The sequence below is a fragment of the Rutidosis leptorrhynchoides genome, chromosome 5 (genome assembly GCF_046630445.1).
Source record: "Rutidosis leptorrhynchoides isolate AG116_Rl617_1_P2 chromosome 5, CSIRO_AGI_Rlap_v1, whole genome shotgun sequence".
Taxonomy (NCBI): domain Eukaryota; kingdom Viridiplantae; phylum Streptophyta; class Magnoliopsida; order Asterales; family Asteraceae; genus Rutidosis; species Rutidosis leptorrhynchoides.
Window position 1 is genome coordinate 89,894,627 of NC_092337.1, and position 26,700 is coordinate 89,921,326.

The window sequence follows — 26,700 nt, forward strand, 5'->3', positions numbered from 1 at the left end:
CAATTGAGGCGGAAGATCTAAACGATAAGCAACGGTTCCAATACGCTCCAAGATTTCGAAAGGACCAATATACCGTGGATTTAGCTTCCCGCGTTTCCCAAAACGGATTACACCTTTCCAAGGTGCGACTTTTAACATGACGCGGTCACCGACTTGAAATTCAAGGTCGTTGCGTCTTTTGTCGGTATAGCACTTTTGACGACTCCGGGCCGTCCGAAGCCTATCTCGGATTTGAACGATCTTTTCGGTGGTTTCGTGAATGAGTTCGGGTTCGGTGATTTGTACGTCACCTACTTCGGCCCAACAAAGAGGAGAACAGCATTTTCAGCCATATAATGCTTCGAATGGGGCGGTTTTTATACTCGCGTGATAACTATTGTTGTAAGAGAACTCGGCGAGAGGTAAGCGCTTGTCCCAAGCTTTTCCAAAATCAACCACGCAAGCTCGTAACATGTCCTCTAAGGTTTGAATTGTACGTTCGCTTTGTCCATCGGTTTGAGGATGATATGCGGTGCTCATGTCTAAACGCGTTCCCAACGCTTCTTGCAAGGTACGCCAAAATCTAGAAACAAAACGGCCATCTCGGTCGGAGATAATCGATAAAGGTACACCGTGTCGGGCTACGATCTCCTTGATATAAAGTCGTGCAAGTTTCTCCATTTTGTCGGTCTCCTTCATGGCGAGAAAGTGTGCGGATTTGGTGAGACAGTCAACAATAACCTAAATGGTATCATAACCGCCCTTCGTTTTTGGTAGTTTGGTGATAAAATCCATTGTTATTCTTTCCCACTTCTATTGCGGGATTTCAGGTTGTTGAAGTAATCCGGACAGTCTTTGGTGTTCGGCTTTGACTTTGGAACATGTCAAACACTTGGAAACATAAGTAGCTACGTCCCTTTTGATGTTCGGCCACCAATATAGTTGTTTAAGGTCGTGGTACATCTTATTGGCACCGGGGTGAATCGAGTATCGTGACTTATGGGCTTCATCTAAAATAAGGCTTCGTAGGTCCCCATAACTAGGCACCCAAATCCTTTCGGCGAAATATCGGAGTCCGGTCTCTCTAATTTTAAATCGAGAGATGAGAATGTTCAAGTGCTCGTGTGAAACGTTTTCATCCTTGAGAGCCTCATCTTGGGCTACCCGAATTTGGCTATTAAGGTTGGTGTGGATGGTGATATTTAAGGCTCGGACACGAAGAGGCACCGCTCTTTCTTTTCGACTTAAGGCATCGGCTACTACATTTGCCTTCCCGGGATGGTAACGAAGCTTGCAATCGTAATCGTTTAAGGTTTCAATCCACCTTCGTTGTCTCATGTTTAGTTGCTTTTGGTCGAAAATGTGTTGGAGACTTTTGTGATCGGTAAAGATAGTACTCTTGGTTCCATAAAGATAGTGTCTCCACATTTTAAGTGCAAAGTCAACGGCTCCGAGTTCGAGATCATGTGTCGTGTAGTTTCGTTCATGAATTTCGAGTTGTCGAGAAGCATAAGAAATGACTTTCGTTCGTTGCATCAACACACACCCAAAACCATGTTTCGAGGCGTCGCAATACACAACAAAATCGTCATTGCCTTCGGGAAGTGACAAGATAGGAGCGGTGGTTAGCTTTGTTTTCAAGATTTGAAATGCGGATTCTTGTTCGGTCGCCCAATTGAATTTCTTTCCCTTGTGAGTTAAAGCGGTTAGAGGACGTGCAACCAAAGAAAAATCCTTGATGAATCTACGGTAGTATCCGGCGAGACCCAAGAATTGACGAATGTGAGTAGGAGTAGTGTGAGTCTCCCATTTACTAATGGCTTCGATTTTTGTTGGATCGACTTTAATACCTTGGTCACTTACAACATGACCAAGAAATTGAACTTCCTTTAACCAAAATTCACACTTGGAGAATTTGGCATAGAGTCGTTCTTGTCTTAAAAGTTCAAGCACAAGTCGAAGGTGTTCCTCGTGTTCTTCTTCGCTTTTAGAATAAACCAAAATATCATCGATGAACATGATAACGAATTTGTCAAGATACGGTTTGCACACGCTGTTCATAAGATCCATGAACACCGCCGGTGCGTTAGTGAGACCAAATGGCATTACAAGAAATTCATAACTACCATAACGAGTTCGGGAAGCGGTTTTGGAGACATCTTCCCCCTTAACCCTTAATTGATGATAACCCGAGCGGAGATCGATTTTTGAATATACACAAGACCCTTGTAGTTGATCAAAGAGGTCATCGATGCGAGGAAGAGGATATCGGTTTTTAACCTTCAATTTGTTTAGTTCACGATAATCAATGCACATTCGTAGGGATCCGTCTTTCTTTTTAACAAAAAAAATCGGAGCGCCCCAAGGTGAATGGCTAGGTTGGATAAAACCACGATCAAGTAGTTCTTGGATTTGACTTTGCAATTCTTGCATTTCGGATGGAGCGAGTCTATAAGGTGCACGTGCTACGGGTGCGGCCCCCGGAATAAGATCGATTTGGAATTCAACCGGTCGATGAGGTGGAAGACCCAGCAATTCGTCGGGAAATACATCGGAATAGTCACTAACAATTGGCACATCATCGATGTGCTTCTCATCGGACTCGACTTTCTTAACGTGAGCAAGGATCGCAAAACAACCCTTACGGAGTAGTTTTCTAACTTTAATACACGAAACGAGGTTGAGTCCGGTGCAACTCTTATCGCCATAGACGATCAAAGGTTCACCATTCTCGATAGGGATTTGGATTACGTTAAGATCACAAAGGATGTGAGATTTCATTTTGGCTAGCCAATTCATACCGATTATTACATCGAAGCTTCCTAGTTCCATGGGTATCAAGTCAATTTCAAACTCATTACCCAAAATGTTTAACGTACACCCCCGGTAATATGTGTCGGCACTCAATAGTTTTCCGTTGGCCACTTCAATGGTATAAGTGGTATCTAGTGGGAGTGGTGGAGTATTAAAAGAATGAGTCAAAGTCTTGGATACAAAACTCTTATCGGCACCCGAATCGAATAAACAAGTAACATAAGTGTTTTTGAGGAGAAAGGTACCCGTGACTAATTCATTGTCATCTCGGGCTTCCTCGGTGTTGATGTTGAAAGCTCGACCGCGTGTGTTGGGGTTGGCTTTCTTCTTCGGACATGCATTTCTAAAATGTCCCGTTTGGCCACATTCATAACAAGTACCCGGTTTTGGTGCATTGGGCACCTTTTGAGCGACGGGGGTGGCACTTCTACAATCGTTGGCCACATGACCACCCCTTTAGCACCGGTGGCAAAATAGATTGCTACATTCACCATAGTGGTGCTTGTGGCATTTGTTGCAAAAGGGTTTATTTCCGCCATAACTTTTCTTGGCGTCGGAGGTGTAAGGCTTCTTAGCAAAGTTGTTGTTGCTTGATTGGGAGGGTTCCCACTTTCTTTTGTTGCCGCCCAATTTATCCTCGGCCTTAGGTGCCGGAACTATGATTTCGTCAACCGTTTCGATCAATTGGCGGGCCATGTTCAATGCTTGTTGTAGGTTAGCGGGTTTGGATGACATCACCCCTTGTTTGATGCTCTTTGGAAGACCATACATATAAAGTTCGACCCTTTGAGATTCGGGGTTCACGAGGTTGGGACACATCAAGGATAGTTCGGTGAATCGTTGATTATAGGTCTTGAGATCGTTTCTGACCGCCTCTAAGGTTCTTAGCTCTTGTTCGAGCTTTCGGGTTTCTTCGCGAGGGAAATATTTGATGACCATCTTTTCCCTTAAATCGGCCCAAGAGAGGGCGTGAGCTTCATCGGTACCCACCGATTGTACATAAGTATTCCACCATGTAAGAGAGACACCGGCGAAGGTGTGAGTGGAGTATTTGACCTTGTCTTGGTCTCGACAACCGCTTATGCTAAAGACGGCTTCCGTTTGCTCAAACCATCGGGTGAGCACGACCGGTCCCCCGGTTCCATCAAAAGTGTGAGGTTTGCACCCCATGAAGGATTTGTAGGAGCACTCTTCGTTTGAGTTACCGGCTCCATTGTTGTTGTTGTTGTGGTTGTTGTTATTGTTGGAGGAGTGATCGGCCATGGCCGCTTCCACGGCGGTGGCTATCATTCGTTGTAGAGCTTGTTCGGGAGTCTCATGGCGTGGCACACGACGAGGAGGCATTGTTCCTTCAAAACACAAGAATACCGTTGATTAGTATTCTTAATAATACTAACCATGATATGGAATAAGGATAGAGAAAAATTTTTCCTTGACTCGCCTTAAATTCTTTATGTCATAATGTCGGAATGTTCATATGAGTCACCGTAATATAATCCCGGAAATTATATTACCCTAATTCATATGTGCATTCGACACTAATTCATATAGTAAAGGTGGCGCGTCAATTGAATCAAGTAACATGAGATTAAGATTGAATAAGAATTAGATGTAATAGACGAGTTCGAGTATAATGCACAAGTAGTCAAGTAATTCCTACTTCAAGTCTATATGCCGGTTGTAGTCTAGACTCACCAATGTACCCTATGACTTGGGGTTGACACCAATGAACTCTAAATCCCTACAACCAACGCTCTGATACCATCTGTAGCGACCCGACCAAATCATGTTTGACGGCGCCGACTACTTCGGTCCCGTTGCGTGGTCATAAGTCTTTATTATGACGTTTGACCAAAATATGTCGCATTCATTTCATAAGTAAAAGGATGTTTCAAGTTTACAAATGTAGTTCAAAAGACTAGTTACATTACAATGTTTAACGTACGAATGAAACCTAGGCGACACAATTTAAAGTGGTCAAAAGACGCTCCAACTATGCATGCATACTCGACATCCAAGCAAGTATCAAAAAGAGTGCGGAAGCATGTATCAAGTAGCTTTCAAGGACCTGAGAAAACATATAGAAAACTGTCAACGAAAACGTTGGTGAAATCATAGGTGTTTTAGTAAACGTTGCATTTGAACCACAAGATTTAATATAATATGATTATCTAAATCATTTGCATTCCAAAGTTATCTGTTTCGCGGGCACCCAATTATCAAACTTAACTGTTTTGCACCCTTTGCGTAGTGTTAGAACATACACTAGACCCGAAAATATATTTCATCCGCTAACGGTAGCGAACCGTCCGAATGAGGCTCGTCAAGCCCATGTGATCACATAATATAAGTTCACATTTACACCTTGCAAGTGTAACTAATGATAATTGAATTGAGGATTTTTGTTCAAACCCGTACGTGGAATGTTCGTTTTCGTACTTGTGTTCAATGTATAAAAGTATGATACGTATATGTTTCTCATCCCATAGTTTAAAGCATAAAAGTTGTTTGAAAGATGGGACTATGATCTCACCTTGAGTGCACGTATGAAAAGTACTTCACAAAGTAACGTGTAAGAAGGATAGTGCTAGTCTTGACCTAAACAAATAGGTCGTATCAATAACGGTAAACACTATAGGTCAAAGATGTTCAATTTATCCTATGGCTCGTTACGACTCGATTATGTAGCATGTGAAATCAAATTGTCAAGTTTCATGCAAGATACAAGTATAGAAACAAGTTAGGAAGGTTGCATAATCATTTGGTTAAGTTTGACAAAAAGTCAAACTTTGGTCGGTCAAAGTCAACGAAAAAGTCAACACGTTCGGGTCGGGTCCTGAACTATTTTTCTGAGGTTTTTAATCATATATGAGCATGTTAGAACAAGTTACATGTGAATCGGAGGTGCGTAGCATAGCAAACATTATTCAAAAATCGACAAAGTTGGACAGACCACTTTGGCGCGCCGCGCGGGTATATGGCGCGCCGCGCCATTACCTGTGCAGAGAATTCTGGCAGTTTTTAAGTTTTATGCATGAACCTAACTTCAACCAATCACCATTTATGACTCGCAAACAACCAAAGCATGTATCTTATATCATCGGAAAGGTATTTTGACAAGGAAAACAACTAAACACATTTCATCTATCACATTTACTTTTACAACAACCAAAATCATATTCAAAGCTCCTCATTAAATGCACTCAAGTTCATAATGAAATTCGATGATTGGGCAACCAATTTACATGAATGATATGCCGTTTCGAAGGTGATCAAGCATACAATACAACCTAACACTTACAAATAACATTTCATGTCATTCAAAGCATCAAAAGTTCATTTCAAGTTCATCAAACCCTAACCCAAATCCACCAATACCAATAATCAAGTTTATGAAGTTTTCTAAAACAACCTACACATCAAATTGAAGCTAGTGCTACTAGTAACACATTTAATACTTGCACTTTACCATAACAACAACATTTAAGCAACCAAATTACCAAATCAAACACACCAAAGTTCATATTCAAGCTAGTTACTTCAAATAACGAAATCGAGCATATAAATCATATAATCATGTTAGACTTGAGCCATAGACACTAATTAACAACTTTATAAGTTAAAAACATCAAGAATACAAAATCTAGTGATTTTAGAAAGTTACCCAAACTTGATGAAATCGGTATGGAATCGAAGAGGAAGATGAGAGGATTCCGAATATGCAATTTGTTTTGCAAGACGCCCGCTAGCTTGAATTTAGATGATGATTCTTTGATATGGAGTTTGAGAGAAAATTGGAAAGTAGTAAAGAAAAAGAGAAATGAAATGAAAAAGGTGGGAGGAAGGGGTTGACTAGTCAAATGCTAGTCACCTCTTTGGCACTTTGGCAAAACTAGTCCCTCAAGTTCGGTTGCGGGTGCGTGAATTACCTAAACGAGATATTTTTAAAACGCGTATTAACGGGAGATGTTATAAACATATAACGGGATTTAAATAGTTAAACGGAAAAAGACGGGATGTTACATTACCTACTCCTTAAAAGAAATTTCGTCCCGAAATTTAAGTAGGCGTAGTAGTTGTTGTTTCTTCCTCGAAATTTTGTGTTTCCGGAATCGGGAATAAGTGAGGGTATTTCTTTTGTATTTGATCTTGCCTTTCCCAAGTAAACTCGGGTCCTCTTTTGGCATTCCAACGAACCTTAACAATCGGGATTCGGCTTTGTTTCAATGTCTTGACGGAGGTGTCCACAATTTCAACCGGTTCCTCCACAAAATGAAGTTTGTCATCAATAGTAAGTTCCTCGAGATGGATGACGATATCGGGTTCGGCAAGACACTTTTTCAAGTTAGATACATGGAAGGTAGGATGAACGGAGTTCAATTGAGGCGGAAGATCTAAACGATAAGCAACGGTTCCAATACGCTCCAAGATTTCGAAAGGACCAATATACCGCGGATTTAGCTTCCCGCGTTTCCCAAAACGGATTACACCTTTCCAAGGTGCGACTTTTAACATGACGCGGTCACCGACTTGAAATTCAAGGTCGTTGCATCTTTTGTCGGTATAGCACTTTTGACGACTCCAGGCCGTTCGAAGCCTATCTCGGATTTGAACGATCTTTTCGGTGGTTTCGTGAATGAGTTCGGGTCCGGTGATTTGTACGTCGCCTACTTCGGCCCAACAAAGAGGAGAACGGCATTTTCGGCCATATAATGCTTCGAATGGGGAAGCTTTTATACTCGCGTGATAACTATTGTTGTAAGAGAACTCGGCGAGAGGTAAGTGCTTGTCCCAAGCTTTTCCAAAATCAACCACGCAAGCTCGTAACATGTCCTCTAAGGTTTGAATTGTACGTTCGCTTTGTCCATCGGTTTAAGGATGATACATTTAGAAGTTATTAGATAAAGTTTTAAAACTATTTATATTTTACTTGGGGTTGGGAGTGAATAATTAATGTAATTTTTATTTAATAGTTAATGACCGAATTTTATACCATAATAACCAAAATAAATAAATATAATTAATTTAAAAATATGGGATTTTTTTGAACACTTTTATCCGACACTTATTAACAACGGAGTACGATATAATACTCTATAAACTATCGGTAACATAGGACAAGTGGTATTCACGTGAATGTAATTAAATTACTGTACGTGTCAATTGAGTTTTATTATTATATAATATTATTAATTATTACTATATCATTAATATATATATATATATATATATATATATATATATATATATATATATATATATATATATACATACATGTTGCATATCACTAACCCCATCACCATTTTCATACTTCTGCTTCTTCTTTGAGCATCAAACAATCACCTCTATCTCTATATATATATACATACATATACGTGATTCATACTTAAAATCCACACACCTTCACCCAACCTTCACCACTTTCGGTCCATCAACACCATCACCATCGACTCCCATCATCCAACACCACGGCTACCACCGGAGACTACCCATCACAACCCTCAGTCCTCCTCCATCCTCACCACAAAATCGCCACTTCCACCAACGTGAACAACCACATCCCACCACCCTTGATCTTCCTACTCAAACACCAACATCATTACAACACTACCCATTTACAACTACTAGCTACTCGAACAAATACAAATTCTGTATTCATTGTTAAATTGCTGCCTATTCCGCTACCCAAAACCACCCCTAATAGCCACGAACCACCACCTCCACTTCAAACCACATTCGCGTTTAAATTTTTCTCGTTACTACAGTAGCGTTCTGTTCGAATTCCATTCCGTTTCCATGTTTATTATTATCACGAGTGGCTGCTATATTACAGCTCCTGTTGCCGCCTGTTATATATTTTTCTTTTCTATTTCTAGTTCGAAACATCACGCTACAAACCTGCAACCTCTACTGTGTTTCTGTCGCTACCCCTGCTGTTTAAACGACAACTTCTGCTTGCGTCTGTTTTCTGTTTTGAACGTGCCAAACAAACCAAAGGCCACCACAATACACCACAACCTTTATTACATGCTGCTGCGTCTATTGTACTTTTATGATTAAACAGCCATGAATCGATGATGATATGTTATATGATGATACGATGATGATGTTGCCTGTTTAATGATCGAACCAAAGAAGTATTAATATAACCAAGACCCTTTAGGGATTACATGGACTAATTAAATTTTGTTGGGCTAGTGATGGATCCAAATAATCATACTTTTGGGGCTAGTTAATTAGACTCCTTTAACACTCTAATGGACTTTTCAATAGGTATATTATTATTATTATTATTACTTGTATTATTATTATTATTATATATTATTACTTGTATTGTTAATTTATTAGAAATTATTGATATCATAATAATTGTATTATTATTATTATTATTATTATTATTATTATTATTATTATTATTATTATTATTATTATTATTATTATTATTATCATTATTATTAAAAATAACATTTTTATTAGAATTATCATTATCATTATTTTTTTCATTATTTTTATTATTACTATCATTATTATTATTATTATTATTATTATTATTATTATTATTATTATTATTATTATTATTATTATTATTATTATTATTATTATTATTATTATTATTATTATTATTATTATTATTATTATTATTTTTACCAGTAATATTATTATTTCTATCATTTTTATTATTACTATTATTATTAATATTTTTAAAGGTAACATTATTATTAAAGTTATAATTACTATTAAAATCATCCTTTTTATTAAAATTTTCATTTTTACTATCATTATTATTAAAAACAACATTATTATTAAAATTATCATTTTTATTATTATTATTATTATTATCATTATTATTATTAGTTATATAAGAATTTATTTAATAGATATAACATAACTATATTAATATTTTTATAATAAATACTAATTATTTAGCTAAAGTATATAAAATAAATATTAAATATAGTTAATTAAATTATTAATAAAACAAATAATTTACTAAAATAACAATTAATAAGAATATATAAAAATTTTGTTCGATTACAATGATATGTTTCAATATATATAATTGATATACGTTTGTGAATCCGAGGCCAACCCTACACTTGTTCAATGTCTTCATATGTATTTTTACTACAAAATACGGTATTGTGAGTTTCATTTGCTCCCTTTTAAATTGCTTTTGCAATATATATTTTTGGGCTGAGAATACATGCGCTGCTTTTATGTTTGACGAGATAGACACAAGTACTTAAAATATATTCTACGTTGAGTTGTACCACCTTGCATATCGTCCCTAATAGCTTGGTAACTAATATTTACATGTTGGAAGAACATGTAAGCGCGAATCCTATTGATAGATCTATCGGGTTTGACCACCCCAACCGGGCTAGTCGCTCTAGTATCGTAAACGGTTGCATAGTACTTCATTTTTACTACACTTGGTACAGTGTAGGGAGATTTCATAATAAAGAGAATATGCCACATTAATTGTTAAGTATGGTTACCGAAGCGCTCAACAACTTATAAAATACTTTTATACACTTGCGAGTGTACATATATTTATAAACGGAAATCTTGTGGTCTATTAATATATTGAAATGATTGTTATGATAAACCTATGAACTCACCAACCTTTTGGTTGACATTTTAAGCATGTTTATTCTCAGGTATGAAAGAAATCTTCCGCTGTGCATTTGCTCATTCTAAAGATATTACTTGGAGTCATTCATGGCATATTTAGGTCAGTACCTCGCAATGGGACCAGATGTTGATGACTTCGTCCAGGTGAATTAGGACGGGTATGACAATTAGCATCGCAACCATTATCACAACATGGCAATATCACTGAATTAAAGCATGGTCAAAGAGTTAATCACGGTAGCAGGTCATGCTACTTAAACTCTATCAGGAGATAGACCCACTCACCAATCACCAGCTACAGCTCAATTATCTCCCGAGAAAAATATATACCAAGTCAGTAAATATTCTAATCAAAATTAGACACACGGACATCATACTAGCTAGAACAAACACTTAGTAAAATTTCACTGCCAAAGTCCATCTGCCGACTGTCTAAGACACTTGACCGACCGTCGCCACACCATCGGGCGAGGGTTTCATCCATCGGGCGAACGTCTAAATAAAATAAACTATCTGAAGGACTCCCACCATTGGTCGATGGTCAACGACCATCGGCCGATTGTCAGTCATCCATCGGTCGATGGTCAACGACCATCGTCGAAGCTAGTTCATCACCTACAGCAGCAGCAAAGTGACGGGTTTTGAGCAAAAATTGCCAAATCTCGACCTTGTACATATTTTTGACCCCAAAACCGACCACATCTGGCACACAAAACGTTTATAAATATAAACCCACAAGTTTTGAACCAAAACAACAACAAATTTGGACATTTTGACACCAAAATCACTTTTAACAAAAACCTAACTCTAAAACCAACTAAAAAACTGATTTGGACATGAAATTCAACAAATCTTACCTTGATAGATTCACAACGACACGGGGAATCGATTTCTAAACACAATTCAAGACCAAATCGAGATTCAAGGATTTAGGGTTTTCAAGTGAAGAAGTGTTAGGTGCGTGAGAGTGAGAAAGAAATGAACTCAAAGTCAGCTGGTATAACACTTAATTGTTTTATATCACAATACCCCATGACACACGGGTATTTACTAGTTATCTTATATCTTTCATACCTCGCTAGGCGGTCCTACGGAGTCCAAATTAAATAAACGAACATGTTCTGTGACCCTTGTTACAAACTGACCTTAACTAAATTATAAAATACCACTAAACATATTATTAAATAAAAGCATAAATAATCACACAATTATACCTAAGGGCAAAAAGATCATCTTACAGCGAGCCCTGATTTTCGTCTGTTACAGTGTATTTGTCTAAAATGATGATTAAATATCACCGCACATATGATATGTATAATTAATAATCAAGGTTGTCCAACAAGCAAATCGGTGATTAATTAGTCAGACTTTAAAAATGACTAATTGATAATTTGGGGATTAATCGGAGATTAATCATATTGTATTTTTTATACATTTAAATAATATAATTCAAAATTATATGTGTAACATAGAACAAACCATAATAATGGGCATAAAGTTTACATAATTGTTTAAAATCGTTCATTTTGTTCACAAACTCTAAAATTCAAGTTTAAATTCATGTTGGAATGTTAACTAATTTTGAAATTGACATACTTTGATCAAAAAATTCGATTTTAACCCATTAATCGATGTTAACCCATTAATTAAACAGATTTTAGAATATCAGAATGAACTGTTCTGAAATAAGAATAATTTAGAATTAATATGAAGTAATCGAGGTTTTTTACAACATTATATATAACACATATTATGTGTACGGAGTATACATGGACAAAGAGTCAATATATATATATATATATATATATATATATATATATATATATATATATATATATATATATATATATATATATATATATATATGTGTGTGTGTGTGTGTGTGTGTGTGTGTGTGTGTATGTGTGTGTGTGTGTGCGCGCGCGCGCGTGTATGTGTGATGGACTAAGAAACCAATGTCATGCGTTACACTACTCGAGTATATACATAAACTAAATCTAATTGATCAAAAAACTACCTCCGCCTGATGGATATCACAGACCAACACTTAACTGTTTCATTCTTAGTTATTAGACGGAATAACGTAGAATCCCAGATTAATAAGCCATTGATGTGAACCCATCTTAGTGGTGCAGTGGTTCACCCCTTTTTCACTTGTGTATTGGGATGGGGTGGGAAGGTCTCATGTTCGAGTCCCTCCCATTAAAAATATCCGTGGGATTTATTTTCAGAAAGCCAGATTGCCCCGAGAAATTTTTGCCGACCCGTATTCAGGATCCAGGTCCTACCCGCCTGTGCCTCGAGATGGTTTAAGGTTAGGATACCTGTAATGCGGTTCGGGTTTTCGCCTGAAAGCACATGCGTGCGTGGCAAATGAGAGTATTCGACGCCAACAATGTTTTATGGCATTAATTACCAGGGCCGTCTCAATAATTTAAAGGCCCTGGACGAAAAGAAAAATGGGTCCACATAAACGTTAAAATTTTTTACTACACATAAAAAAAATAATACTCCAATTTATATATTTATTTACTTATATTGTATTTAACTATTAAAAACAACGTATTTTAACTTTAATTGAAAATTTTTTATTTGGTTTAATTAAATATATTCAGAAAAATCTTTATATATTCAAAATTTTGGACCCTTTAAAATTTTTAGACCCTATGCGGTTGCCTATATTACCTATGGTCGAAGACACATATGTTAATTACATTACTAATATATATAGTGTCATTATCATTTTCTTTAGCCATAGCATCCCTCCCATATCGATCATGTATAAATTGACTACGCACCAAATATTTGTTGTCTTTCACAATTTAATTTCCTTTTATTGTTACATAGTACTTAACATAGTAATACTCAGTAGTAAGTAATTACTATTACTAACTATATTTAAAAAAAAACATAGTAATTAATTTATTTTGGTAAGCGAGGATACTCTCATATGAATGAGCACATTGACTCTCCCATAAAATGTGTAGCCTCGGGTAATCAAACCCTTCGAGCACGAGACCTAGTACCGGATGAATTGCGCATTATGCGTACACTCTAGCTACACTCTCTTTTTAAACAATTTAATATAGCCGAGAATTAAATCCGGGTGGTGTGCTTAATTGAGCAACTCGGTAGCCACTGCGCCCTTCATGGTTATTACTAACTAGCATTGAATATATTGTAGAAACCACAAGGGTCATGTATTAAATATTACTAGTTGAGAAGAAAGAAAGATGAAGAATAAGTCCAACTTCATTTACTCAAGTTAGTTTTGAAGTTCACCATACAGTAGCTTTTGTTCGGTTAGGTGATAACTTTAATTGTATGCTTGCTTTCTCTCCTTGCATAAAGCAAGCATAGTACTCCCTAATAAACATAAGCATTGCATATATAGTAAGTATGAATACGGACAAAATGTATATTTAGGATCGGACATCTCTCTAAATACGTACAAGTAAACGGTGAAGATTTTTGGGTATTTATAATAAATTTACGTGACTATTTTTATTTTTTCTAGTGATCGTTTTTGACACTCTAAAATGTGCTACTAGAAATGTGAATCTAAAGATCTGTTGTAAACATATAAGGATTTGTCAATATGATGATTTTTCGTCTAAAGATGTGTAAATGCATGTAACGTACTAGTAATAAATAGTTGTACATGACAACTTGTCACACACACTTGTCCTAAGTTGGGATTGTATGTGTCTATATATATATAAACAAGTACATTGTTGGTGAATCATATATATCATATCATATATTCATATATCTCCTTAATTTCAAAGAGGACTAGTGTCAGAACTGACACATTTCCTATATCTCCCCACACACACACACACATTATTCATAATTCTTCATTGATCATTTGTATGTAGCTAATTTCTTCTCTTTATCTGTATATATATCTTTCGGGAGAGAGATAGAGAGAGAGAGAGAGAGAGATGAAATTAAAAGCAAAGAAGTTTCGAGGTGTTCGACAGAGACAATGGGGATCATGGGTTTCAGAGATCCGCCATCCATTACTGTAACTACTCCTTTCATTTATTTTTCCTTTTATTATTATTATTATTATTATTATTATTATTATTATTAAAAATCTAACTTGTGCCTTAAGGGCGCATGATAAGCATCATTAGTGAAGTATAAGTTTTCAAAATTAATGCAATGTGTAATTATTATTTTACATATAAATAGAAACAAATGAGAGTTTAATAAATAAATTTTTACTTATAAATAAAAATTTTAAGTGTTTAATTATTTAAATTTTAACTTATAAATTTTAAGTGTTTTTAATTATTATTATTATTATTATTATTATTATTATTATTATTATTATTATTATTATTATTATTATTATTATTTTCTTAACTTCATTACTACATTGACATATACGTATACCCAAGGTGCAAAATTCGGTATTCGGGGATTAATCGATCGAGACTTTGAAAGGATTAATCGGCAATTCAGAGATTAATCGGGGATTAATTGGATTCTACTTTATACAATTAAATAATAAATTTAAAAAATTAATGTGTAAATATAGAAGAAAACCATAAACATAAACATAAACATTAACATAATTGTCTAAAATTGTTCATTTTATTCAAAAACTCTAAAGTATTAGTTTATAATCATGTTAAAATGTTGACATATTTTGACTTTGACCGACTTTGATTATTAAATTCGATTTTGAACCATCAATTTACGTTAACCGACTAATTAAACGGATTTTGGATAAACGGAACGGACTGTTCTTAAAAATGAGTAATCGAGGATTAATCGGAGATTAAACGGGTTTTTTACAACAGTGCGTATACCTACTGTCTCATTATATATATATATATATATATATATATATATATATATATATATATATATATATATATATATATATATATATATATATATATATATATATATATATATATATATATATATATATATATTCAGTTTTTTATGAGCTATATACGGAGTACAATAATATCGTCAAACACCCTTCATTTTTATTATATTGTGAAAGCTTTAATTTAAATTAAATAGATTTTCATATGTTAATAGATTCGATCACATATAATATAAATAATGAGGTAAATTAAAGTTTTAAAACCAAATAAGTTTGAGAAAAAATATCAAAATTGCTTTTAAAATAAAAATCATATTTATATTATATCAAAATTGCTTTTGTGATTTTTAACTTTTTTTTGTTTTTAAATTTACAAATTTGGATGCATATCATACAAGTTACATAATATTGTACAATCTTAATGCGTTCATGTAATTTTGATTTTGACTATAAAAAATGTGTCAAGCTAGACCCATTACTCCTCATAATAAATTCATTTTACGACTCATGATTATGGCTGACAAACCAAACCCAATAAATACATAAAAAAATGGGTCAGTTGGGTTTAAAAATCCGGGTCCAATGGGCCTGAATAGAAATATAGTGGGTCCAAAAGAGATTATAAAATATGGCAAATAAATTAGTGGGGTACAATGGGTTTTAGAAACGGGTCCATAGGGTCTATATGAGTCATGATGCATATTTTACAACTTTTAAATGCACGTTGTGTATTTTAGGAAGAAAAGAATCTGGCTTGGTACATTTGATACGGCTGAAGCAGCAGCAAGAGCGTATGATCAAGCAGCCCTTTTAATGAACGGTCAAAATGCGAAAACAAACTTTCCGGTAACCAATAAAACACAGTCGACCGGCAGTCATAACTCTCCGGCAGAAAGCATTGCGGCAAAGCTTCGTAAATGCTGCAAGGACCCATCACCATCGGTAACGTGTTTACGTCTCGATAGCGATAATTCTCACATCGGAGTGTGGCAGAAACGCGCCGGAAAAGCGTCTGGCTCCGGTTGGGTGACGAAAGTTGAGCTCGGCGGCAAGAGAAAAGAGAAAGAGGAGGTAATGCAGACGTCGTCGCATACTGACTCAACGGAAGCTCTGTCTCCGGTGGTGGCAGAAGACGGTGGTCCCGGTGGTGATGGTGGTGGTGAGAGTATGGATGATGAAAATAGGGTGGCAATGCAGATGATAGAAGAATTGCTTAGCTGGAATTAAATTAAATATACTCTTGATCGTTAATTATATGTATATTTACTACTCCGTATTATATAATCATCATCTCTGTAATTTGTAAGATGAATATATCCAGTACATTTTATACTTTTTAAGTTTTTATATACTGTACTAGCTATTAATATTGTATAAAATACGGTATATTGAATATTAAAGTTGTTATTATAGACTTAAGATTTGCTAAATAATACGGAGTAGTATTAATGTTTTTCCCTAGCTAGCATTCATTAGTTCGATCTGATGATCGAAAATAGCAAACAACTTAACGCACCATTTTTATTTCGGAAAAATAGATTTAAAATTTATAATTCCAAAAATAGTTATTGAGTTTTTTTTTGAAAAGCAACCATATTATTAAAATGAAAACATAAGAACACGAGTACAGATAAGGGGGAAGCCCCCATAACAGCATGCAAACAGTACGTCTAAAGCGTATAAGATTCATGTTGCAGAGGTAGTAACAGAACATATAAGACTACAATACACTACCATCATTACATACAAATTCAACGAATGTACAAATTCATGACACCTTAAACACACGATATAGGATTAGCCAGCCAGTCGAGCCATTTAATTTTTTTTTTCTCTTGAAGCGTTTGGAGATCCATTCATACGATTTTAGTTTAATCTCTAAAAGTGTATTAGCACCAACCCAAGATTTGTTCGAGAACGCATTTTGATTACGATTTCACCATATTAGATATGCGCTCGTCCACTCAACCGATTGCCACAATTTAGAGGTGATAGTGAGTAACGGCACTTTCCTCTAAAAGCTTCATTAATGCTTAGATTCGTAACACTTCCAAATCCCCACCATTTATAGACCCTTTCCCATTCGTCCATAGCATGTTTACAAAATATAAACGTATGTTCAAGAGATACAATGTCATCGTCACAAGGGGGCAATGTACGGAATTGAGATCAATGCCTCTTTTGTCTAACTCTACTCGAACCGGTAGCCATATTCTAATTAACCTCCATACAAATACTTCCACTTTCAAAGGAACAAGGTTGTTTCTCAGCGTTTCGTGGCATGATCTGTGGCTACAAAAACTGCAATCATCAATTAATCTTGACATGACATTTGGGTAGTATGTACCATCACTGGACAACTTCCAAGACCAAGCATCAGTGGACCTGTTTCACTTTACGAAAGCAGATAAAATATTAGTTAAATTAGCAAAAGATCACCAGCAGCACTCCCACTCAGAGCAGGTCTCCAGCTCCAACAGGTAGTAAGTTGCTGATCTGTCCAGCTAAAACGATCAGGAACAGTCACTGTTTCTAATTCTTCTAGGTGAAAAAGCCTCGAGAATAGTGTCTTCAACGGGACTTCTGTTGTAATGACCCGGACTTTTTCGACCGTTCTATACTTATAAGATTAATATTTACATAAATTAAACCTTACCAACATGATAAGCAATCCAAATTGTTGAAACTTATGTTTTCGAAAAGAGTTTTACACAACGTTTGACCGTCTAGTTTGACCGATGATATCACGAACTATATAATATATGATAATTATACGTTTGTGTATATATATGTATATATACATATTTAACATGATTTATGGATGTTTTAATATCTTATTTTGTATTAATAACAATAAGTTATAAGTATATTTTGAAACTACTAACTTAAGTTTTCAAAACGATAACCATACGTAACGTTATTTGACATAAATACTTATGACCTATAATGTTTATACATATATCGTATATATAATATATTTAATCACTTTTTAAGGACTTAAATACATAAAACCATATAAGTATATTCACAAAAGATAGCTATATTTGAATTCTCGTTCCGTTTTCACAAGAATTCTATACGTATATCTAGAGTATATGTACTCGTATCATACCTAGCTTCTATATGTATTTACTATTGGTATATACACATCAAATCACCACCAACCAGCCCTTGTTCATGCCTTATGTATAAGGTAATTAGAAATTGGATGCTAGCATTGAATGTCATACAAAATAACAAAAGGAAAACTTGTCCATGTCCCCCCCCATTCACGTTTTATATGGCCTTCCCCATATCAATTCTAGTTCACCATTATCACTTCCAAATTACTCTCTAACACACCTACTTGAAAGCCATAAGAAACCCTCATCAATTCAGCAAGAAACCATGAAGATCTAGCCATAGAAACAAGCCTTAATCATCATAAGAAAACTCTTACAAAAACACTTCAAGAATCCTTCCAAGAACACAAGTTTACTTCCAATCTTTCATTCAACTCCATCACTCTTTTGGTTCTAGGTTTTTACTTCTCTTTTACAGCAACCTTGTCCAAGTAACTTGAGGTAGTAACTTTGTTCATAACCTTATTCGATTCATATATATATAGCTATCTTATTTTATGGTATACAATTTTAACAACAAGAACATAGTTTGAATGATTTCAAACTTGTTTGCAAACTAAATAGATCCTTCTAACTTAACTTTTAAAATACTTCAAGACCTGTAATATATCATAAATATATGCTAATTTAACAAGGTATAACTTGGTTTTTCAAAGAACACCTTAAAAACTGAATTTACGTCGTCGGAGTACAACCGGGGGCTGTTTTGGGTTGGATAATTAAAAACCATCTTGAACTTTGAATTGGAGGCTTATTTTCTGGAAAATTGATATTTACTATGAATATGTTAACACATAAAAATTTCATGATTTAACTCAAAGTATAAGTATTTTTAGAAAAATAATCATTTAAGGTTGTTTACATGATGGAAAATGATCAACTTCATAAGTTTCACCAAAGTTTGACCTATGACCTGTGATTTCGAATACAAACTAAGGTATTTACAGTTCATATTCTTAAAGAAGGACTCGATCCAAGGAAGTGGCAAGTTGAACCAACGAAAACGGAGTTGTAACGAAGAAACTATGACTAAAACAAGATCGGATATCCAAAACTAGTTTAGCCACGAAAATAATTGGAGAAAAATTAAATAAATCACATCTTTCTAAAATAACATGATATTTTATATATATGTACTCATAATTTAATTTTATATATTTCAGGATCACCCGTAAACAACACGAGAAGATTAATCATAAGACCTCATGTACGTACGCAACACGTCATTTGACAACACCGGTACTTTATGTACGCAACACGTCATTTGACAACACGGTACCGTGGGTCAAGATTAATCCCGACCAATACGAATACGATGGGGTTTTATTTATTTCGATGGGGGTTTTATTTATTTATTAAACACCTAAATATGAACCATTAAAATTGAATTGCTAACTACGGACTAAGAAGACATTAAAAGTATTATAAGTATATATATGTGACGGTTGTTTAAAAATGAAAATATATTGATAAATTATATATGGATAGGTTCGTGATATCAACCGGAGACCAAGTCAAAATATATATATCTTCAAGGTAAAAGTGAGTATATAGTCCCACTTTTAAACTCTAAGTATTTCGGGATGAGAATACATGTATTTTATGTTTTACGTTATGGACACAAGTAACTGAAAAATATATTCTACGTTGAGTTGTACCACTGGCATACTTCCCTGTAGCTTGGTAACTATTATTTACAGCGGTATTGTAAACGCGAATCCTGTTGATAGATCTATCGGGCCTGACAACCCCAACCGGACTGGACGACCAGTATTCAACGGTTGCACAGTACTTCGTTTCGTGACTACACTTGGTACGGTGTAGTAAGATTTCATAATAAAGGGAATATGCGACGTGATTAAATATTAAGTATGGTTACCAAGTGCTCAACCACTTAGAATATTTTTATTAAAATGTTTATATATGAAATCTTGTGGTCTATATATATATTGCTGCCGGCATTAAACCTATATCTCACCAACTTTATGTTGACGTTTTAAACATGTCTATTCTCAGGTGATAACTAAAAGCTTCCGCTGCAACATGTTGAATTTAAACAAGATCTTGAGTATGCATATTTGTGTCAAAAATAAAACTGCATATCGGAGGATTTGTAATGTAAAATATGCTAGAAATCGTATTGTTATCATCACATGTAAAGTTTGTAAGTCTAAGATTATCGCTAAACGATAATCATCTTTTTATTGTCTAAAGCTTGTATTAAAATAAGAGTTATGGTTTGTAATGTAAAATAAATGCAGTTGTTCTTTTAAAAATGTCGCATATAGAGGTCAATACCTCGCAATGAAATCATACGTTATCTAACTCGTTCTTATGGTTAAGGACGGGTTATGACATGTGGTATCAGAGCGGTGGTCTTAGCGAACCAGGTTTGCATTAGTGTGTCTAACTGATAAGTCGTTAGGATACATTAGTAAGTCTGGACTTTGACCGGGTCTGATTTAAAAACCATTGCTTATCATTGTTGGTTAAAATTTATATGTAAATATTATGTAGTACTAATGGGTTAGTTGTTGTGTGATAGATGTCGGGCTCAAAACTTGTTATCACATTCAGCGACTCCGAACCAGAATCTTCAGATGGTGTTCCAGTCATTAACCTATCCGATGACGAAAATAATATCTTTGGGGAAGACTCACAAATTCCGGATGAACCGACTATAGAGAACCCGGAAAGTGAACCCGAGGAGGAAAGTGAACCCGAGGAAGAAATACAGGAAATTACGAAAGACAAGTTCGAACTAGGAAAGAAACGAAAGGCTAATGAATTAGAAAATTCAAATCCTGAGTTTAGTGAGGATGATGTGGCACCAACTCCACTAGACACTACCACCCCTATTCCCGCTATTCCTATTCGTTCTATCCTGGCATCCAGTTCTTCAGCCCCACAGCCAAAATATAGGCAGACAGCTAGGATAAGCGTTAAGCGATTCTTTGAACCTAAACGTCCTAGAAAATAGACCAAACGATGCGCTGCCGTATTAAACCATGGGATCATATAATGTTTTGTATAATATTATTAGTGTGGTTTGCTTAATGTTCGATGTAAGATAAGCATATGTAAAATAGTGAAGTATGAAATGCAATAATTTTCCATGGTTAAGTATTATTTAGATGGTAGTAATTGGTTCTGTACTAAGCTATTAAGTATGGACATTAACGGGTAGGTACTACCCTAGATATAATTATAAAACGCTAATAAGAAGAAAAGGCTTTTATAATAATACCTGGTTCATATTATTAATAAGCTATAATGTACTGTAAATATACACTACATCTATAATATTCCATGTGAATAATTATTTTCTTTTCATTCTTATAGAAGAATATGGCGCGATTGAATCGAATGACGGAACAAGAAGTCGAGGAATTCATCAACCAGCGAGTGAACGACAGAATGTTATGGGTCGAGGCTGCAAGAGCTGCTGCAGTTAACCCAAATCCTCGTGTAGGATGCACCTACAAAACTTTTCAAGCTTGCAAGCCCTCATCATTCAGTGGAACAGAAGGACCGATCGGTTTAACCCGGTGGATAGAAAAGATAGAGACTGTGTTTAAAATCAGTGGTTGTGTTGAAAAGTACATGACCAAGTATGCATCGTGCACTTTACAAGATAGTGCACTCACGTGGTGGAAAAATTATGTGAAGGCTGTAGGAGGAGATGTAGCTTATGATACTCCATGGGAAGAATTCAAAATAATGTTAATCAACGAGTATTGTCCAAGGAACGAGGTTAGGAAGTTGGAAGATGAATTACGAAGCCTGAAGGTTGTTGGTACTGAAATCACCAACTACAATCAGCGATTCATGGAATTAGTTTTGCTATGTCCTGAATTGGTTCCAACCGAAGAACGGAAGATTGAAATGTACAAAGATGGTTTGCCCAAAAAGGTCAAGGCAAATGTTACAGCATCGAAACCTAAGACAATTCATGAAGCTATAACCATGGCAAATGAGCTAATGGATCAGGTCATCATGGATAAGAAAGTATCCAATACTGATGTGAAGGTATCAGGTAACAAAAGAAAGTGGAATGGAAATTATGATCGAGGTAACCAACAACAATCTTTTAAGAAACAAGAAATCACGCAAGGTGCGGGTAGTGGTTTAAGCTTTGGTTACAAAGGACAAAATCCTTTATGTAACCAATGCCACAAACATCACTCTGGCTACTGTAATGTGGTATGCAACAAATGTAATCGAAAGGGTCATCTTGCTGAAGATTGTAGGGCTCTCGTTACAAATACAAATGGTACCAAGACTCCTGCCACCAATGCAAATAGAACTGCTTTGGCTACCATTACTTGTTATGGGTGTGGAAAACAGGGTCATTATAAGAGCCAGTGTCCGAATCCAGAGAAGAATAATGGATCTGCACGAGGAAGAGCATTTGTTATTAATGCTAGAGAGGCGTGTGAAAACCCGGAGCTTGTTACGGGTACGTTTACCATTAATAACTTATCCGCATCTATTATATTTGATACTGGTGCTGATAGAAGTTACGTGTGTAGAGACTTTCACGCTAAATTGAATTGTTCATCATTACCTCTAGATGCTAAGTACATGATTGAGTTAGCTAATGGTAAACTAATTAAAGCCGATAAAATTTGCCGTGATTGTAAAATAAATTTAGCCGGAGAAACATTTAAGATTGATTTGATACCCGTAGAATTAGGAAGTTTTGATGTAATAGTTGGCATGGACTGGATGTCCAAAGTAGGAGCTGAAGTTGTGTGTGCCAAGAAGGCAATTCGCATTCCTTGTAAGGATAAAATGCCGGTGATGATTTATGGAGAGAAGGGTAACTCAAAGCTAAAACTCATTAGCTGTTTGAAAGCCAAGAAGTGTTTAGAAAAGGGATGTTATGCTATTCTAGCACATGTTAATAAAGTCGAAAAGAAAGAAAAAGAGAAGTGCATCAATGACGTGCCTGTGGCAAGAGATTTTCCTGAAGTTTTTCCGGAAGAGTTGCCAGGATTACCTCCATTTAGATCTGTAGAATTTCAAATAGATCTTGTACCAGGAGCTGCACCGGTTGCCCGTGCTCCATATAGACTTGCACCGTCCGAATTAAAAGAACTTCAAGATCAGTTAAAAGAATTACTGGACCGTGGATTCATACGACCAAGCACTTCACCGTGGGGAGCTCCAATTTTGTTTGTTAAGAAGAAAGATAGATCTTTTAGGATGTGTATAGATTATCGTGAATTAAATAAGTTAACTATCAAGAATCGGTATCCACTACCGAGAATTGATGACTTATTTGATCAACTGCAAGGATCATGTGTTTATTCGAAAATTGACCTAAGATCGGGCTATCATCAATTACGTGTCAAAGAAGAGGACATTCCGAAAACTGCTTTTCGGACACGTTACGGTCATTACGAATTTTTGGTCATGCCGTTTGGGTTGACAAATGCGCCAGCTGTATTCATGGACCTCATGAATCGAGTTTGTAGTCCGTATTTAGATAAGTTTGTTATCGTTTTCATTGATGATATTCTTATCTATTCCAAGAGTGAGCAAGAGCATGAGCAGCATTTAAGGTTGATATTAGAGTTGTTGAGAAAAGAACAGCTATATGCTAAATTTTCTAAGTGTGCTTTTTGGTTGAAAGAAGTGCAATTTCTTGGCCACATTGTTAGTAGCAAAGGAATTCCGGTTGATCCAGCTAAAATTGAGGCCATTGAAAAATGGGAGACTCCTAAAACACCAATGCAGATACGCCAATTTTTGGGTTTAGCCGGTTATTATAGAAGGTTTATTCAAGATTTTTCTCGAATAGCTAAGCCGTTGACAGCGTTAACGCAAAAAGGGAAGAAATACGAATGGACCTCAGAGCAGGAGAACGCATTTCAATTACTAAAGAAGAAGTTAACTACGGCGCCTATTTTATCGTTACCAGAAGGGAACGATGATTTTGAAATATATTGTGACGCTTCGCGACAAGGTTTTGGTTGTGTTCTTATGCAACGGAAGAAAGTTATTGCATACGCATCCCGACAATTGAAGATTCATGAGCGGAATTATACGACGCATGATCTAGAACTGGGAGCAGTCGTGTTTGCATTGAAGATATGGAGACACTACTTGTATGGGGTTAAATGCACTGTGTTTACTGATCATAAAAGCCTTCAACATATTTTTGATCAGAAACAGCTGAACATGAGGCAACGTAGGTGGGTCGAGTTAATAAACGACTATGATTGTGAAATTCGTTATCATCCCGGGAAAGCGAATGTGGTGGCTGACGCACTAAGCAGAAAGGAACGAGAACCAATTCGAGTACGAGCGATGAACATAAAAATTCGCATGAATCTCAACTCACAAATCAAAGAAGTTCAACGAGAAGCACTTACTAAAGAAAATATAGGAAATGAAATAATGAAGAAGTATGAGAAGCAACTCGTTATGCGGGAAGATGGAATTCGATATTTTGCAAATCGTATTTGGGTACCGAAGTTGGGTGGATTAAGGAAGTTGATATTGAACGAGGCACATAAGACAAGATATTCGATACATCCTGGAGTTGGAAAGATGTACCAAGATCTTAAGACACATTATTGGTGGCTTAATTTAAAGACAGACGTTGCAACATATGTTGGGGAATGTTTAACTTGTTCCAAAGTCAAAGCAGAACACCAAAAGCCGTCAGGGTTACTTCAACAACCAGAAATCCCAGAATGGAAATGGGATGGTATTACCATGGATTTCATCACGAAGTTACCAAAGACTGCCTGGGGATACGACACCATTTGGGTAATTGTTGATCGTCTCACCAAGTCTGCACATTTCTTGCCTATAAAGGAAACGGATAGAATGGAGAAATTATTACGATTATATATAAAGGAAATTGTTTCAAGGCATGGAATACCTATTTCCATTATATCTGATCGTGATAGTAGATTTACCTCAAAGTTCTGGCAATCACTACAGGAGGCACTAGGAACTCGTTTAGATATGAGTACCGCATATCATCCGCAAACCGACGGACAGAGTGAAAGAACAATTCAGACTCTTGAAGACATGCTCAGGGCATGTGTGATCGATTTTGGAAACGGATGGGATAAGTATTTACCGTTAGCAGAATTCTCGTATAATAATAGTTATCATGCGAGAATTAAAGCTGCACCATTCGAAGCACTGTATGGAAGGAAGTGTAGATCTCCTATCTGTTGGAATGAAGTAGGAGATCGACAATTAACTGGTCCCGAGATCATACATGAAACTACTGAAAAGATAGTACAAATCAAGGAGAAATTGAGAACGGCCCGTAGTCGCCAAAAGAGCTACGCCGATGTCCGAAGGAAACCATTAGAGTTTCAGATCGGTGACATGGTTATGCTAAAGGTGTCACCTTGGAAAGGTGTAATACGTTTTGGAAAAAGGGGTAAACTAAACCCAAGATATGTAGGCCCGTTCAAGATTATCGAACGCATTGGACCGGTAGCTTATCGACTCGAGTTACCACAACAACTCGCTGGAGTACATAATACATTTCACGTCTCAAACCTTAAGAAGTGTCTTGCAAAGGAAGATCTCACCATTCCTCTTGAAGAAATCCATGTCGACGAGAAACTACAATTCATCGAAGAACCAATCGAAATCATGGATCGTGAAGTTAAACGGCTCAAGCAGAGCAACATACCGATCGTTAAAGTTCGTTGGAATGCACGAAGAGGTCCCGAGTTTACTTGGGAGCGAGAGGATCAAATGAAACAAAAATACCCGCATTTGTTTCCCGATGACGCAAAATAGGTACAATTTTAAAATTTCGGGACGAAATTTATTTAACGGGTAGGTACTGTAATGACCCGGACTTTTTCGACCGTTCTATACTTATAAGATTAATATTTACATAAATTAAACCTTACCAACATGATAAGCAATCCAAATTGTTGAAACTTATGTTTTCGAAAAGAGTTTTACACAACGTTTGACCGTCTAGTTTGACCGATGATATCACGAACTATATAATATATGATAATTATACGTTTGTGTATATATATGTATATATACATATTTAACATGATTTATGGATGTTTTAATATCTTATTTTGTATTAATAACAATAAGTTATGAGTATATTTTGAAACTACTAACTTAAGTTTTCAAAACGATAACCATACGTAACGTTATTTGACATAAATACTTATGACCTATAATGTTTATACATATATCGTATATATAATGTATTTAATCACTTTTTAAGGACTTAAATACATAAAACCATATAAGTATATTCACAAAAGATAGCTATATTTGAATTCTCGTTCCGTTTTC

General features: G+C 35.7%; 1 protein-coding gene across 1 annotated transcript; it reads left to right on the forward strand.

Moving 5' to 3' along the window:
• Positions 1 to 14,199: 14,199 nt before the first annotated feature.
• On the forward strand, positions 14,200 to 16,623 carry LOC139848389 (ethylene-responsive transcription factor WIN1-like). The gene is made up of 2 exons (XM_071838124.1): positions 14,200 to 14,455; positions 16,012 to 16,623. The coding sequence occupies exons 1-2, from the start codon at positions 14,373 to 14,375 to the stop codon at positions 16,499 to 16,501; spliced, it is 573 nt and encodes a 190-aa protein (XP_071694225.1). The 5' UTR covers positions 14,200 to 14,372; the 3' UTR covers positions 16,502 to 16,623.
• The last annotated feature ends 10,077 nt before the right edge of the window (positions 16,624 to 26,700 follow it).